We start from the raw sequence: 18,590 nt of genomic DNA, 5'->3' as shown, positions 1-18,590 counted from the left end.
TCAAAACGCAAAACTCTCTATGAAAATGAAACTAGTGCTACATTTTGTATTAACATACAAAATCATTGAGTCTCTTGTAAAAGAAAAAGGGGAAAATCCTCTCTGTACATGCTTGCCATATATAGGCACGTCTGTGTGTAACAATCAGAAGTCACAGAAACTATACGTACATTAACAAAACAAAACCACTTCTCGCAAAATTAAAACTGATCAGTAAAATGAAAGATCTTCCCATGCATGATCCATTCACCAACTGCCGTTCCTTATTCGAGCCACAATTAAATCTAATAATTGTTTAAGACTATAAAAACAAAATAACAACGTTCAAGCAAGGCAGGAGTATCTCATAATGCTAACATCACTCTACAATTACGTATCAAAGAGATAAACTTCTTTACTATAAGTCTTAATTCATTAGTTATTATGAAATCAGCACTCAGAGCTGTGACCGATTTTAATACCCAAAATATTAAACTCGCTCTTAATTCGAATGTTCATAACAATCAGTTTGTTATTTATGCTTAAAGGTTCACGTTGTCTTCGATCGGGCGAGTTGGTCTATGAAAAGTAATTTGAAAACCGTTTGTCATGAAATGCATATGGTTAGAATGAGAAAGATGTTTTATAGACCAACTCGCCCGATCCAGGACAACGTGTCCCTTTAAGTTTGGGTATGCCCACCAAGTGAGAATACTGGTATTTGACACTTATTACCAAACGTGCCCAGTGCCTTTAAGTAAACGATCTGAATGCCTTCGAACACAATATTTGTATACTTGTTGGGTACAATCATTTTCAAGCTTCAAGTCACCTGGAAGTGGTATTTTGTCAAAATAAAGCTTTTGTCACTAATATATGTGTTTTGATGAGTGGAATGTGAATAAACAGTTAACGAAGGTTCTACAAAATTAGTTATTATCTTATTTACAAATTTAAGAACAGGCCCGACCCGAGACGGCGCTGTTTGTGACGTCAATCGAGGCGCGATATTTGAAGAGAAAATGCTGCACAGCACTGAAAAAGACGTCGGACCGGACCACTGGGCACTGTTGCTATTGTGAGTCTGACCAGCCATGCAGACTGACCACACCTTTAGTTGGTTTGCTGCATCCAGCAGCAATACATTTGGTCGGCGTTGCCGGAAAATGCAAGAAGAAGAAAAAAAAAACTCACGACTTGGATGTGCATGTACTTTGCACGTGTGTTTACTCTACGCATGAAGGCAAAGTCTGCCTCAATTGACGTCACTTAAGCGGTATAGGAGGAATCAACCACTCAAACAACTTTCTAGTTTTTAAACATATAAATCGTTACAAACAATTACTAAAAAGTCGTTTTAGTGTGACTTAAAGGCAGTGGACACTATTGGTAATTACTCAAAATAATTATTGGCATAGAACCTTTCTTGGTGACGAGTAATGGGGAGAAGTTGATGGTATAAAACATTGTGAGAAACGGCTCCCTCTGAAGTGCCATAGTTTTCGAGAAAGAAGTAATTTTCCACGAATTTGATATCGAGACCTCAGGTTTAGAACTTGGGGTCTCGAAATCAACCATCTGAACGCACACAACTTAGTGTGACAGGGGTGTTTTTTCCTTTCATTATTATCTCGCAACTTCGATGACCGATTGAGCTCAAATTTTCACAGGTTTGTTATTTTATACATATGTTGAGATGCACCAACTGTGAAAGCTAATCTTTGACAATTACCAATAGTGTCAACTGCCTTTAACATAATACTCTATGTTTGAAAAAATTTAAACTATATTTCCCGGTGCCTTCAATGTTGTCAATAATTATTGTCTTGACAATATATCCCTTGTGTTGTAGATATTAAAACAACACTACGAAGTAGGGCCATCAAATTCTAAGTGTACTAGACCTGTGTACACAAAATCCAAAAAGGTGGTGATTGAGACTAAAGTTTTGTTTTGTATACACTGTACATTTCAGAAACTTGCGGATGAAAGTGTGAATACAAGTGAAACGTTAAATTGTCTGAGCAAAAAAAAAATAGTAATAATAATAACTGGCATGCTATTTAGACTTGTTTATAATACGTTTGTTTATTATTTGAGATAAGTAAGATATTTGTACACTTTTGAAACTGTAGTAACTATCGATTAAAAAATCAAGCCCACCCTAAACGTTTTGAAAACTAGGAACACTATACTGCCGTTGACGGCGTACGTCATAATGACAAATTAACTAGTACTTTGACGTCGTGTGTGGAGGTTTTCTTTGTTATAGCTCCTCGCTGAACAAAGCGTCACATTAGTGATGACGTAACAGGGATTTTCCTACACAATCAAAATTTGTTTAATTGAACTTGTCCTTATTGATTGAAAGTATTTTTGTGAATTTCAGCAACGATCAATATTGTTGTCGTCCAACATAATATTGAACATTATTTTTTAGAGTCGAGTCCTATTTGTATGTTTGGATTCCCCAAAAAGCGGCCAGGATAGGCGCAAGTTGCGCTTCTGTTGTAAAATTTGTTTTATTTATTGACCCCTATCTATGTTAATCGTGTATTTTTTTGCTGTTTCGAGTGCTGCAATTTGTTATAAAAGAGCACGAGTATAAAAGCAGTAAATGATTGGTTGCTGCGGGTTTAGTACTGTCCATTAGTTGCTAATGGTAGAGTGTGTCACGCTCGCGCTGCTTTCTAGTAACAATGTGACCCTTGTAAAATGCGCACATTTTTGTACGCACAGCTATCTTCAAATCATTTGCCTCCTTTGATCCCAGTGAGGGCGCTTTTTATGTGTGTGACGTCACGTGGAAGGGGTATGGAAGACCTCGTGTGACCCGCTCTGAACCAGTCACGTTGCAAAATCTAAGTACTGGGTGAGATGTTAGAAAAAAGTTGCCTACACATTTGACAAAGTACAATTTTGTTGTCTCTGTTGTCATGCGAGCTTGTAGTCCGTTTGTGATTGAACACGTGACTTTTTGGACATCTCATCCAACTTCCGACAACAATGGCGGATCTGCTGACGTCACGAGTGGTGTTCCTCGGTTTACTTCTTGCGTCTTGTTTTCTCGCCGAGTCAATTGACTCATCGATAACCTTAAGTAAGTCTTGATATCGCTGACACTTGCGTATTGGCCGGTCACATTTGGGACATGTTGGAGAACGTACCTGAACGCAGTCAGATGAACTTCTGAAACCTGCCATCATTTTGTCGAGAAACCGTGTCTCACAGAGGTGGTTGCAGTCTGGGAGGTAGATGAACGTGTCACCTCGACGACAAGTTTGCTGGGGTAAAGATGCAACTACTTTATTTTTGTTGCAAGTTAAACAAAATGGAGGGCATGGCTCGTTGCAGACACCAATACAAAAATGATTGCAGTTGTGCGCACGTGTCTGCAATTTTTTACTGCAAGGTAAGGTACAGGCATGTGGGAAAAGTTGACTCTTTTTAGTGTTATGTCTGCACTGTTGAAAGTCCTCGGCATCCGCTGATGATGAGCCCGTATCGAGACTCTCTTTCGTCGTAGAGCTAGGTTCACAATCATCGCAGTCCTCTGAACATTTTCCGCATGCACTTTTGCAGATGTGGCCGCAGATGAGCGGTTTCTCACATTTACTGTCACATAGCTCGTGATATGAAGATGCTAAGCAAACACCGCATTCACCAGGACATCTATGACCACATCGACGTAGTCGATGGCTGCATGGTTCTGAACATTCAGCTTTGCAAGGCCTGCTGCAGGTGTTGGAACATACATGACCACAGGGTAACACCTTTTCACAGTCTTCTGTGCACTTAATTAAGTCGATGTTCCTTTGACACCAAGTTTCAACAACGTGGCCACAAAGCGGAAGGCTCTTCTTAACCACTGCTTTGCATTCTTCTGGAGTCAGACACACTTCTCCGCACTATTTGGGGCACTTGTGACCACAAGGAAAAACCCTTTGGCAACTTTCTGGACATATCGCAGTTGTTGCTTTTTTGCAGCATGGCAGTTTTACAAAATGACCACATTTAGGTAACATTTTGTAGACAGACTCTTGGCATTTCCACGATGGCAGTTCTACCTCAGCATCCGCACCAGAACAGAGTGTCTCCCCTTCGTTTTCGCTCTCCGACTCTGCATGGTGACCTCCACTAAGACACGCCTCGCCGCATTTTCTGGAGCATCGGTGACCACATGACAGAATGTTCTCACAGGGTTTGGGGCATAACAGCAATTTGTTGTTCTGAAAGCATGGCATTCTTACGATGTGGCCACAAACTAGCTTTTTGGTGACACCTTCTTGGCATTTCATTGCAAAGGGTTGTCTGTTGTCAGACAAACTGTAATCGTCACCCTCATCGGTAGTTGTTGGGCATGGCTCGCCGCACCTGTTGGGGCAATTGTGTTTACATGGTAGAATTTCAGTGCACTTTTCTAAGCATGCAACTGACTCGACGTCTTTGAAACAAGGCAAGGCCAAACTGTGGCCACATCCAGGTAGTTTCTTCATTACCGAACGCTGACAAACAATTGCTACTACATTGTTAATTTGAGCTGAGCTTGGGTTATGGTCAGCTCCTCCTGGGCATGGATCTCCACAGTTATTAGGACACCGATGCCCACATGTTAATAACTTCGGACATTTCTTGGTACATTTGTTAAGATCGTCCGTCTTGTTGCAGGGAATCTGGAAAGAATGGCCACAAGGTTGTAGCGTCTTCTTGACACTTAGTAAGCATGTACATGGTTCGCTGCATGTCAGACTACATCGATGACCACACGGCAACTCCTTGTTACAAATCACTGTGCAAGATCTCAAATTCACATCCCGGTAACACTCCTCAATAACAGTGTGACCACACCTAGGAAGCCTCTTGCTCACCATGACTGTACATATAAGTGGAATCTGGTAATCTTCAAGCTCAAGATATTCCCCAAAGTTTGGATCAACTTCTGCTTTTGGACATGGTTCGCCACATTTATTAGGACATGTATGTCCACAAGATAATTGATCTCCACACCTTTCTGTGCAGAAATCATTGCAATTCTTGTACTCAGATACACGCCAGCCTACTATATCCCGCTTTGTTTTTGGACACGACTTGCCGCATTTGTTTGGACATTTGTGTCCACAGCTCAATATTTTGTCACATTCATGAGGACATTCTGCCAAATATTTTTTTCCGGAGCATTCCGTGACAAATTTATGACGACATTGTCTTAAGGTTCTCGTAACCTTTACTGTACATGATGATGCTAATGTGCACTCTTGCCAACATAGGTTTGTACATGAATGTCCACATGTGATTTTCTTAGTACATGGAACGGTGCAATCGGCCGACTCAAAATCGTCACACATTACTTGTGATTCATGACCGCACTTGGGTGTTAACTTCAACACCATCTCTTTACAGGGGTTGTCAGATTCAAAGCATTCAATGTTACGAGAATGTTCGCCCCTTTTGCATAACTGTGTGCATCGAACTCTGCACTTGTACGTGGTATGATCACAGTCGTACGGGTGGCAGGATGATTCACAACGGTGGCCACACGCAAGCGTGAACTCACACGGCCTCCCGCAACCTCCCAGCGGAACCTTGAATCTGAAGTCTTCCGCTGAGGCAACTTCAGCCACTGTGCCAGGGTGATTTTGACAGACAAGCTGCAGTGTCGAACCAACTTGATTCTCAGCTTCAAGAGTGCCAATGATATCCTGCCAGATCTGTGTTTTCTTCAAGATGGTGCCGTTACCTATGCAATAGAAACCCATGCGAGCTCTAGACAAGGCCACACATACACGGTTCGAAGTCTTCAGGAACCCAATGGAGCCCTCTTTGTTGCTTCGAACCAAAGACAAAAGTATGATGTCATTTTCTTCTCCCTGGAAATTGTCAACCACAGACACCCGAACTCCCTCAAAGGTCTCTTTATCCATAAGTTTCTTGAAGGTGGAGAGTTGACCCAAGTACGTGGTTAGAATGGTAATCTGTTTGGGCCGGTATCCTTGATGCAACAAGTACCTACACAACTCGACAAGGACCTCAGCCTCATGATGGTTGGATTTGGTTTTGTTGTCATCGCCTGATCCATCTTCAAGCTTAGTATGATCAATGAAAAACATGTTATGTGCCACTCCTTTGATGTCATCGAAACCCTTCACTGACTCATCGTCATGAAGATTCTTATAAAAATGTTTCTTCATGAGTTTTGAGATTTCAGGACGCATACGATGCTGATGGGTTAGTGTTTGACAAGGTACGCCATTGTTGATCATCCGTTCAAACAAAGAGGTATCCATTTTGAAGACCTTAGCCAGGCGATAGACTGTTGGGTTTGGCTTCAACTGCTGATGATCTCCAATCATAATGAGATGCTGACACTTTGCAGTCAGGGTGGTGATGATATGAGCTTCAAGAACTTCAGCAGCCTCTTCCACTATCACGATACGGGGACCAAGAAGCTGCAACATCGACTGACATCTGGCCGCACCTGTTGTCGTCATTCCAATTACCCTTGCTTTTGAGAGAACTTCTAAATCGACGCTTGCATTTATAGTTTCAACTTCCTTTGAAAGGCTGTCATAACTCCTGCGATATTTCGAGAGCAACTCCTCCTGCTCCTCAATGTACCTGTTCACCCAGAGTCGGTAAAGCCGCCAACGGTCGCTTAACGTCAGACTCCACACATTTGTGACTCTAGAAACTTCTGTTTCAGACATCATGTCATCCTTCTGAAGTTCTTCCTGAAGATTATATCCTGAATTACCACATCGCTTTTCGCATTCACTGCTGTATGCTGCATTTCGTCTTAAAACGGAATGTTCCTGTTGCTTACGTTGCGCGTCAAAAAAACTGAAGCCGGCTTCGTCCTCGGCTTGGCGTTCTTGCTGTATCCGATTGCTTTCATCTTCTACGTCTATAAACTTATCCTGGTCTTGATTTGAATCTAAACAATCTGGTCGATCTGTTTCACCTTCGATATCAACTACAAACAGCCAGTTCAGAAGGTTTGCTGTTGGATCCTTCTCAGTCTTGAATTTTTCAAAAAGTGTTCTTTGTGTGTCATCAGTCATGAATGGTTGTAGTGTCTCTGCTTTATATACGACAGTTTTAGCAAAAGCTACACTTAAAAGTGTATATTGTAGCCTCGATGTGATTGCCCTGAGTTCTTTTTCTTTCTGTATGTCCTTCATAGGGTGATGTCTTCCAAGCTGTTTTTTGAGAGACGAAAACTTAAAAGATTTAAGCACTTCACTTTTGCTTTGGCGTCCAACACGAACCAGATTCCTCTCACCAAAACGTAGAACTCCCTCCAAAAACTGGTCGAGAGCATGGTTCGTGTAGCACACCACAAGAATCGGAGATGCATCTGTTGTCGTAAGTAAATTGTACAGAAGTAATTCGATGATTTTGAGACCAATGTAAGTCTTCCCCGTTCCTGGTGGACCTTGGATGATGGCAAACTCCTTCGTCAATGCTGCCTGCACAGCTGCCTTCTGTGACTCATCAAGATGTAAGGCCTCTGCAGTCGGCCAACTTTGTGGATCTAAAATCGAAACACAGGTTGCATTTACGAAGGTTTCAGTCAGACCCTCATCTTCAAAGACCTGATCAGTTTCAACAACCAATGATCGTAGGTCATACACATCAGAGCACTCTCCACTCAGATACTTGGGTGTTCTAACAAAAGAGAAAACATTCACGATGTACCTTTCAAAGGGGAAATCGTCGCTGATCATTCGTTGTAGCCCTAGTAAGACGTGTCGATAGGGTTCAAAGAAAGCAACTGATTCAACCATGACAAAGGTACCTGTAGGCGTGCTACTACACTCGGTAAGAAAACAAACATCAACAAGACCTTTTTTCAAGTCCTTTTCGTTCCTATCTGCCACAGACGCACAGATGATGTGCTGGAACTTGTCTTGTGTAAGGCAGACAAATGAACCATATAGGAAACGCTTTCCCCAGTTAATCTGTTTGAGACCGTTGACGTCCAACTTCACGGTGTACTGAAGACTACGTCTCCCCATCTTCTTACTTTGAATAGTGACATTGCGGTACACCCGAATATCTTGATGGCGACTGTTTGTCACAGAGAGAAACTCTATGATACCTTCCCGTAGCGGTGCCACAAAGTCCTCTCTCAGCAACCTGAACTGCACATCAAGATAATGCTCCACGTCTTGATATCTTCCATGAATGATGTTCTTTCGTAGGAATGGCTGCGTCGGTGTCCTAATTTCTGAGCTGTCGGGGAAGATTGGAATATCTCTGAAGTTGTTTGGTGGTGGTTTAACCTTCACTGTTTGCTTGGTTTGCTGAGACTCTTCCAGGATATGAAAACTTTCTTTTAGTTTCTGCACCTCAATCATCAAATAAGCCTGACTAACAAATGCTGGTGACGACGTCAACTTATCAAGAAGAATCAATACTACTGCCATCTCTCCATAACCATTTGGTTTATGCTGCAAGTATACACTCAGTACTTTCAACATCATGTTAACATTAAGACCTATGCTTTCATTACCATCTTCACCCAGTTGCATCTTCTCGGTTACAGAAACTAAATACCTCGACAAATGTTTGCTGAGAAAGCAAGAGGATGCTAGCAGATCAAATATTATATTTAAGTTTAATCTGGCATCCTGAACAGAGTCTATATCACAAATGCAGTATAACACACGCAGTGTAAGGATAACTAGATCATCACTGAAAATGTTTTGGTTTAATAAAGATGACCATTCACCCTTCTTACTCACTAGACAAGACAGTATGTTTATTGGTTGTTCTCTTAATAGTTTCTGCAATTCTGCCTCTGGGATCGGACGCACAGTCGACCTGCGCTGAACTTGAACTTGACCTTGGTACCGCCCTGAGGTTTGAGGAGCGTCACTTTGATTTCTCCGCCATCTTTGATAACCCCCGCTTGGATCACTGTAAAGAAAGAATTAAAGTAGTATACCATTTTTGTTAGTGTTTTACTAAGTCGACTGAGCTTTTCTAAGGATTTGACTTTCAGAAGCCTGCCCCTTTTTACCATACATCTGTACAATGTTGAGTAATCTTTTTTCATAACCAAGTAGGATTGTCCTTATTCTTTGAAAATTTGTATTTTTGCTCCAACGTATAGAACTATCACTTGGTTTTGTCGAAGAACCAAGGGTGGCTTTATTATCATTGCAAAATTAAAGATACCCACCAACTAAATGTGGTTTTGGATGTATTGTAAATAACCAACGCCAAATTATTGTAGCTAACGAAACCTTTTTTAATCGAACCTGAAAATTTTGTATTTAACAACTGTTAAACTTAAGCATTGTTTTGCTGTGTTTAGCTACTTTGTTATGCTTAAGCAGCTAGTGAAAATGTGTCCGGTGTAGACCCCCCCAACTCCCCTACCTGGGGTCGCTGCTGGTCATCGTACCGTGTATTATTTATTTATGTAATACATTGTATAATTTGTATAACGTAAACATTATAAATCCATAAATAGTTTTGGTTTCCCCCTTTAGCTCGCATAGTTTACTAAAGGGGTTAACAATACGTTGTGTAGGTCACGCCTGTTCTGTGCTTAGAAGGCTAGACAATTATACAATTGACGACCCATGGAGTATTCCTGTTGATGTAATGGCAACATTTCGTGGGTGACTTCGTTTTTACACAAAGCGAACGGTTGAGATAATACCGGTATGTACGTGGGTGTTTTTTTCAAAGTTCTTAAAAATACGTCAACTCTTTTATTCGTGACATTGTTTTTTAGTTTCCATACCAAAGTGTTAATGGTACTTTGATTGGTGTACGCAAGATTATTGTGTAAATGGAAACATAGATTTGAACAAGTTTCAAGTATTAGGATGGTTATCAGGGTGGACAAATTTTTCTTTTAAGTACAGGTTTAAAACACTATGGTTTTTAAAATTTAGTAAACCAATAAAAAATGATTTCGTGATTTAAAACCCTTGTGTTAGCATTAAAGGATATATGTACTTTTTGTAGGACAAACAAACACAATGTCTACAGATTTACACTAAACTTACACCGTTTGAAGATAATTATAGTAGAAAGCTACCCTTAAAATATTACTTGCTGAGGTGCTGTAGGTTTTGAGAAATGGGTAAAATATTGTCATGAAAATGATTTCCGTTTCGGTGATCATGAGACGAAAATTATTTTTGCATGTACAAATCGTATTTTCATGACATTGTTTTACTCATTTCTCAAAAACTATAGCACCTCAGCAACTAATACTTTAAGTTACGCTTGCTGCTGTCATTATCTTCAAACGGTGTAAGTTTAATGTATATCTGTGGACATTGTGTGCTGTGTTACAAAAAGTACCCAAACCCTTTAAAGTGTTTTTTTACTGTGATTTCCTTATGACTCTAATAACCCACTGAGCTTAAAGGAACACGTTGCCTTGGATCGGTCGAGTTGGTCTTTGAAAAGTGTTTGAAACCGTTTGTTATGAAACGCATTTAGAAAGACATTTTAAAAGTAGAATATAATGATCCATCCACACAAGTATCAATCGAAATTGCGCGAGTTTCCTTTTACGTCGCGAACTAACATGGTCTGCCATTTTGTGGGTTCAAAATTTTGACTCCACAACTTGGCCGACCGTTTTTCTTCGCGACGTAAAAGGAAAACCGTGCAACTTTGAGGCATGTTTGTATGAATCATTATATTCTACTTTTACACTATCTAGTCTAACCACTTGCGTTTCATATTAAACGGTTACAAACGCTTTTCAAAGACCAACTCGACCGATCCAAGGCAACGTGTTCCTTTAAAAAGGAGTAATTTCTCACTAAAATGTTCGAATTTGATAAGAGCCCTCAGCCGATTTCAAAGCATCTGAAAGCACACAATAACAAGAATGTTTTTTCTGTCATTATTCTCTCGCAACTTCGGCGACCAATATTGAGTCAAAATTTTAACAGGTTTGGTGTTTTATGTATATGTTGAGATACACACAAAGTTAGAAGACTAGACAATTACCAAAGGTGTCCAGTGCCTTTAGCATCGAGTGAAATCCTAGAGTGACTTACCCCTGGTAGCTCGCTCTATCTGTCCGCCTAAAGCCGCCGTCCCGCGACCCCTTAGATCTGCCTCGCTGCGATTTTTCACTTTCCGGCCCTGCACTATCAGCCGTACATCCTGTCGGATTCGAGGATCTTTCGTGGCTTTTAAAACCACTTTTCAGGTTTTCTCCCCTCCTCCAAGAATGTCTACCCTCTTTGGGTCGAGCACCTCCAGGGTGACTAACACTTGCACCCCTGTCGATGTTGGTACTTCTACTTGAGGTGTCAGTTGGGGTTACATGTGTCTGTCGAGTCGAAGAGTTCATTTGAGACCGACCACCAAAAGCACCGTGTGATCTTCCATTTTGCTCTTCGTGCAGTCCCTCCCCCCTGGAAGACGTTCGTGCAGTCCCTCGCCCACTGGCAGACGTTCGTGCGGCCCCTCGCCCCCTGGAAGACGTCTGTCTGACTTCGTGGCTTTGCGAAGCTCGATGGAGGTTATTGGAACCAGCCTGTTTCTCGTGACCACTTCGATCATCCGCATCAACCTCCATTATTCTGAAGAGAAAAAAATCATATAAAAATCAATTTTAAATTCAAGCAGACCTAAAATCCATTTAAGTTTCACCGTTTCATCTGTCACTGTAAAACTAACCTGACGTTGCATCGGGGATAAAGAATATTAATGTTGTTGTTAAAAACGGCTCCCTCTGAAGTAACGCATAGTTTTTCGAGGATTTTTTTTTCTTCTTCCACGAATTTGATTTCGAGACCTCAGAATTAGATTTTGAGGCCGCGAAATCAAGCATCTGAAAGCACGCAACTTCGTGCGACGAGGTTTTTTTCTTTTCTTTCATTATTATCTCGCAATTTCGACAACCAATTGAGTTCAATTTTTCACAGGTTTGCTATTTTATGCATAGTTGAGATACACCAAGTGAGAAGACTAGTCTTTGACACATACCAATAGTGTCCAGTGTCTTTATAGGAACACGTTGCCTTCAGATTACACGAAATTTCACGTTTGAGGGTGTTACTTATACTTATTAAGAGTTGTTTTTTGCAATAAAACACATTTAATGTGTTATAATTAGTGAATGGTAATTTAAAATAAAAAAAACTGACCTCTGACCCCGAAACATGTCCCGCGAAATATATACGTTTTTCAAGACGTCAAAACGATCGTCCGTTTATGCGCGATGAACAGCAGTTAGGCTGGCGCCGTAGCCGATGGCCTGGTAAACCTAACAGAAGAACACGAGGTAAACATATCGTTCTCTACCTCGCGACGTTGTGTGAAATGTAAACACACCATTTTGCTGTCAAAATGGATCGCTGAAAAACACAGATTCAGCTCCTTGCTCTACGCAAAGAGATGATGGAAGACACGATCAGGGTAAGAATAATGTAATGGGACATGGATTAGCAGACGAGAGAGAGAACGGACCGTGATTGTTTATACACAGGGGGGAATGTTAGTTATTATTGTGGACATGACACGTAAAATTCACAGTCATGACAGCCGCAGTACTGAGTTGTGAGAGTACGTACATAAGGTTTATCGCGATTCAGAAACGCAATGCATTGTGGGAAGGAATTTGGGGCAGTTTATATGCAGTTTCTAAGACTCACGCACGCAGCGCCTATACCTTTGTGTGGGTTCAACAGCGCCCTCTCTTGATATTTTGCTATTCGCGATAAACCTTATGTACATGTACTATGACGAGTTTACATGTAATTTTGTATTGAATCGAGTGTCTAGCGTCCTAATGACTTAATAACATAATTTACACTAATTTACTTTGATGCTACAGTTAAAAGAGTCGCTTATCTGGCTGGGAAGGAGAGGGCTTTTGTAAAAATTGTAGAAGTCAATTTTAAAAATAGTACAGGTTTATTAAAAAATTAATGTTTGTTGTTTGTTTTAAACAGTTTGCCCAAAATATTGCACCCAAGTCAACTCGTACCCAAGTCAACCCGAATTCTTTCAAAGAAGTGTGACCTTTCAAACAATAAAAAATAAAACTAATAAGTTATATTAATGGTTATCAATTTCTTGTTGAAGGTACTATGTGAGCAGATGCCAGGACTTGGCGTAAACATTTTGGAGACCTCATCAAACCCGGCACCTCCAAGTCCACATCATCCACCTCCGCAAAGCTCTTGCCAAGCTGTAGCCCTGGTAGGATGTCAGTCAGTGCCACTGCACTGACGTCCTGGGTATAAAGGTTCTTTACAATGCGAACACAAGCTTGACTACAATTTTCTTTATTTTTTACCTGATTTGAGAAGCTGAAATTCCGTTCATATATTTAGGGGGTCCCTAACTATATTCTCAACAAGTTCACAGCTAACAAATATATCCATGGAAGAAATTATCATTCCGAAAATATGTCGAAGTTCTGCGCTGGCGATGTTGATCATCGTGTACCATTTGATATTGTGAGCACAAGTGCGCATGGCTTTGAGTACAGTGCATTATCTTGCCGCTATTCGCCGTCAAAACAGGGTAGGTGCCGTTAACTCGCCTTCAACGCCTCCAATATACATTTTAAAATCCAGGAGGCATAGAATATTCTAGCTCAAATAGAATTTGTTTATAAATTTCAGGTTGAATTTCGGTTACAAATATCAAGTTTTTTTTCTTGTAAAACCAACAAAAAAAATCCAAGCGTGCAGCAAAAAATCGTCTGCCGCGCGCCGTCTTGCTTTTTCACAGTGCTTCTTGTACATGTGCGGACAACAGAGGGCGCTTTCCTGCGCGCGTATATTTTTTTTTCTTGGGACGGTTAGCATGCGCTAATTTATGGTAAAAGGTGGCCTCATTTGTCCTAGGAAAAAAATACGTTTCCGGCTCATGGAGTCTTGGCACAAGACGTCAATGCTCGATATCGCATAGTTCTGCGCTTTGTGTAAATTGCTCACCGACTATTATCCATCTGCTTAGTGTTTGGTTAACGCAGGTTGACAGCGATTTGGCTGCAAATAGTAGGCCGCCAGTGATCAGTGCAAGAAAGTGTTTACACGGAAGTTAGTGCACGACGTGGGATCGGAACACGCTAATTTCAATTTTCTTATCACAAAATATTAACACCAAAGGAGAAAATTCAACAGTTTTAAATAATGCGAACTTTGAGTTCCAACTACAAGGAACATGTGAGTAAAAGTTCAGACTCCCGACTTAGGTAGAAATATTGTTAACAGATTTTTGAATTTTTTTCGCAATGGTACGAGACCTTTATACCCTGGACTCCGTCGCGTTGCCTGCAACGGAGGAGTCCAACCTGGGCTAGCCAAGCTGGTGTGTTTGTACCAACTGTAGGGAGATGCCAACACAACAGGAGAGGTCATGCTGCCAACAAAGGCCGGATGAATGCTTCTCAAACTTGGCAGTAAGAGACTGATTATTTCATACTGCCAATGGCATACTTGTTCAGTACCTACATGTGCATGTATAACAATATACACATGTACTGTCAAAGCAGTTCAGTTTTGTTACATGATATTTTGATCTGTGTACCCCCCCCCCCCAAAAAAAAAGGAAACAAAGTAAATGTGTAAACAAACATTTAATAAGGAAACACAAATTTAAGCTTTCATTCATTGTAATTACTTGTTTTAACAGCCTCCTTCGCCAACGTTGCAATACCAAAAAACTTCACGCTGAACAGCCAAATCCCAAATTTTAATAACATCATGTCTTTGACCAGCAGCCGATTTCACAAAACTTTACGCAACTGCGTAAGTCCACTTGTGCAACGTTTATGGAGCAACTTGCGCCATTAACGTTGCGCAAGTGGACTCACGCAGTTGCGCAAAGTTTCGTGAAATCGACTGCAGGGAGGTAATATTTGCAAAAATGTCACTTTAATTAATCAACATCAAGTGCATGGGTTTTATATTCTATGTACATGTACAAAATAACCAATAAATTTGTATTTTGTTAATTGTTTCAAAATTGTTTGTGTTTATATTTGAAAAGATCTTGAGGCACCTTGTTGTGGACCACCATTAGAGTTGGCACGACATCACCGGAATGACATGTACACCAGGGGAGCATGATGTACACAACAAATGACTTTGCCACCCAGCCAGCCTTCACAGACAACATGTGTTATGTCAGAATGGTACTGGAAATAGAGTAACACTACCTAGTTACTGTGTTTGTAAAATCAGGGATATATTTCCAGATACAGTTTCAACTTTCATGTACACATGGTTTATGCAAAACAGGTTTAACAAATGGCAATATTTCCTGTTGTCAACAAGTAGATTCTTATTCCTAAATCAACACATGATGTCAATATTTAAACTTTTTTTTTTTTTGCACATTACTTATGTCAACAAATCATTGAATGTAATGTGAGTAGAGTTAATGTTTTCATCACAACGACGTATGATTAAGTTTAATTTTAAGTACATGGGCAATTGTTTATACAAACATCATATTTATTGTATTATTTATTTGAGATTTTGATATTTTGTAACAAAAAACACACTAGGACAACAAAATGCAAAAACAATCTGTATTCAAATACATTTATCTGAAATATCTTTATTCTGTATTCATAAAGAGAAATAGATCATAGATGCAACAAGTTTGATAAACACGGTGCCATTTCAACCCTCGCGGTGTAAGTTTAATGTATATCTGTGGACATTGTGTTTTGTGTTACAAAAAGTACCCAAACCCTTTAAAGTATTTATTTACTGTGATTTCCTTATGACTCTAATGACCCACTGAGCTTAAAGGAACACGTTGCCTTGGATCGGTCGAGTTGGTCTTTGAATAGAGTTTGTAACCGTTTGTTACAAAATGCATATGATTAGAAGGATATTTTAAAAGTAGAATATATAGATCCACACAAGTATCAATCGAAATTGCGTGGTTTTCCTTTTACCTCAACGACTAACACGGTTGGCCATTTATGGGAGTCAAATTTTTGTTTTGACTCCCATAAATGGCCGACCGTGTTAGTTCGCAAAGTAAAAGGAAAACTACGCAATTTCGAGGCAAATGTTTGTGGATCATCGATTCTACTTTTACATCATCTTTCTAACCATATGCATTTTATAACAAACTGTTACAAACGCTTTTCAAAGACCAACCCGACCGATCCAAGGCAACGTGTTCCTTTAAACACTCACAGGTTTATTTTATTTATGTTGGGTTACCTAAAGCGCCGGGATACTGGCCCGTTTTGACACCATTGTTGTACGTGTGCTTAAAGGCACCGGACACTATTCGCCATTACTCTAAATAACTGTTAGCATACAAAAATACTTGGTAACGAGCAACGGAGAGCTGTTGATATATAGATTATTATGAGAAATGGCTCCATCTGAAGTAACGTAGTTTCTTAAAGGAACACGTTGCCTTGGATCGGTCGAGTTGGTCTTTGAAAAGTGTTTGAAACCGTTTGGGAATGTTATGAAACGCATTTAGAAAGACATTTTAAAAGTAGAATATAATGATCCACCCACACAAGTATCAATCGAAATTGCGCGAGTTTCCTTTTACGTCGCGAACTAACACGGTCTGCCATTTTGTGGGTTTAAAATTTTGACTCCACAACTTGGCCGACCGTTTTTTTTTCGCAACGTAACAGGAAAACCGTGCAACTTCGAGGCATGTTTGTATGAATCATTATATTCTACTTTTACACTATCTATCTAACCACTTGCATTTCATATTAAACGGTTACAAACGCTTTTCAAAGACCAACTCGACCGATCCAAGGCAACGTGTTCCTTTAAAAAGGAGTAATTTCTCACTAAAATGTTCGAATTTGATAAGAGCCCTCAGCCGATTTCAAAGCATCTGAAAGCACACAATAACAAGAATGTTTTTTCTTTCATTATTCTCTCGCAACTTCGTCGACCAATATTGAGTCAAAATTTTAACAGGTTTGTTGTTTTATGTATATGTTGAGGTACACACAAAGTCAGAAGAGTAGTCTTTGACAATTACCAAAGGTGTCCAGTGCCTTTAGCATCGAGTGAAATGCTAGAGTGACTTACCCCTGGTAGCTCGCTCTATCTGTCCGCCTAAAGCCGCCGTCCCGCGACCCCTTAGATCTGCCTTGCTGCGATTTTTCACTTTCCGGCCACGCACTATCAGCCGTACATCCTGTCGGATTCGAGGATCTTTCGTGGCTTTTAAAACCACTTTTCAGGTTTTCTCCCCTCCTCCAAGTATGTCTACCCTCTTTGGGTCGAGCACCTCCAGGGTGACTAACACTTGCACCCCTGTCGATGTTGGTACTTCTACTTGAAGTGTCAGTTGGGATTACATGTGTCTGTCGAGTCGAAGAGTTCATTTGAGACCGACCACCAAAAGCACCGTGTGATCTTCCATTTGCTCTTCGTGCAGCCCCTCGCCCCCTGGAAGACGTTCGTGCAGCCCCTCCCCCCCTGGAAGACGTTCGTGCAGTCCCTCGCCCACTGGCAGACGTTCGTGCGGCCCCTCGCCCCCTGGAAGACGTCTGTCTGACTTCGTGGCTTTGCGAAGCTCGATGGAGGTTATTGGCACCAGCCTGTTTCTCGTGACCACTTCGATCATCCGCATCAACCTCCATTATTCTGAAGAGAAAAAAAAAATCATATAAAAATCAATTTTAAATTCAAGCAGACCTAAAATCCATTTAAGTTTCACAATTTCATCTGTCACTGTAAAACTAACCTGACGTTGCATCGGGGATAAAGAATATTAATTTTGTTGTTAACATAATATCAACAAAACCGGGTCTGTACATTCCGAAGAGGAATTTGTTGTCAGTCAAAATGACACAACTAGCTGGAAATGTGACGCCAATGGATGTTTTTTTTTCTTTTCTACTTTGACAAGGACGTACACAAAAATCAGCGTTTTACTACATTTTAAAGGCAGTGGACACTATTGGTATTACTCAAGCCTATTAGTAACACCTTACTTGGTAACGAGTAATGGGGAGCTTTTGATAATATAAATTATTGTGAGAAACGGCTCCCTCTGAAGTAACGCATAGTTTTTCGGGGATTTTTTTCTTCTTCCACGAATTTGATTTCGAGACCTCAGAATTAGATTTTGAGGCCTCGAAATCAAGTATCTGAAAGCACGCAACTTCTTTCATTATTATCTCGCAATTTCGACAACCAACTGAGTTCAAATTTTCACAGGTTTGTTATTTTATGCATATGTTGAGACGTATTTTCAGTTACTTGCATTTCCTCATCGTTGTATACTGACCCGTTCTACTGGAAAATAAGTGTAACACAAAACCGGATTTGACCTGAGAGCGCCGCATCAAAAAAAAAAAAAAAAAAAAAAACGGTGCTGAAAAAAACCCTGCTCTTATCATAACATTAATTCAGCTTCTGAAGTATGACATCGGGAATAATTCACCACCTATAATATTATTTATGTGTTCCCACGTCAAAGCCCATCGATTGCTTGAAGGCACTGGACACCTTTTTGGATACACCAGTATTTTCACTTGGTGTATCCCAACATGTGCACACTAATAACCAATCTGTGGAAATGAAAACCCAGTTGGTCATCGAAGTTGCAAGAGAATAGTAAAATTTAAAAAATAACAAATTGTTGCACAAAGTATGATTTCAGAC

The 18,590-nt window shown here is 40.4% G+C and overlaps 2 protein-coding genes across 2 annotated transcripts; both read right to left on the bottom strand.

Moving 5' to 3' along the window:
• Positions 1–1,703: 1,703 nt before the first annotated feature.
• Positions 1,704–3,887, bottom strand: LOC117289154 (NFX1-type zinc finger-containing protein 1-like; the record flags this gene model as incomplete). Its single annotated transcript, XM_033770150.1, has 1 exon — positions 1,704–3,887. A coding segment is annotated over one exon (1,047 nt), but the record flags the coding sequence as incomplete, so codon positions are not given.
• On the bottom strand, positions 3,795–17,353 carry LOC117289237 (NFX1-type zinc finger-containing protein 1-like). Its single transcript, XM_033770264.1, has 3 exons — positions 17,007–17,353; positions 11,013–11,543; positions 3,795–8,898 (listed from the first exon to the last, which is right to left on the bottom strand). Exons 1-3 carry the CDS (start codon positions 17,303–17,305, stop codon positions 3,888–3,890), a joined length of 5,841 nt encoding a protein of 1,946 aa, XP_033626155.1. The 5' UTR covers positions 17,306–17,353; the 3' UTR covers positions 3,795–3,887.
• Between the last annotated feature and the right edge of the window lie 1,237 nt (positions 17,354–18,590).

The sequence above is a fragment of the Asterias rubens genome, chromosome 4 (assembly GCF_902459465.1).
Source record: "Asterias rubens chromosome 4, eAstRub1.3, whole genome shotgun sequence".
Lineage (NCBI taxonomy): Eukaryota > Metazoa > Echinodermata > Asteroidea > Forcipulatida > Asteriidae > Asterias > Asterias rubens.
Note: the sequence above shows the minus strand (reverse complement) of the source record. Positions and strands in the feature narration are given on the sequence as shown.

Excerpts from the sequence above, each read along its gene's own strand:
- LOC117289237 (XM_033770264.1), bottom strand. The coding sequence starts at position 17,305 with ATGAACTCTTCGACTCGACAGACACATGTAATCCCAACTGACACTTCA. Across the intron at positions 11,544-17,006 it reads GATAGAGCGAGCTACCAGGG|AATAATGGAGGTTGATGCGG; the intron begins GTAAGTCACTCT and ends TTTTCTCTTCAG. Across the intron at positions 8,899-11,012 it reads GATAGAGCGAGCTACCAGGG|TGATCCAAGCGGGGGTTATC; the intron begins GTAAGTCACTCT and ends CTTTCTTTACAG.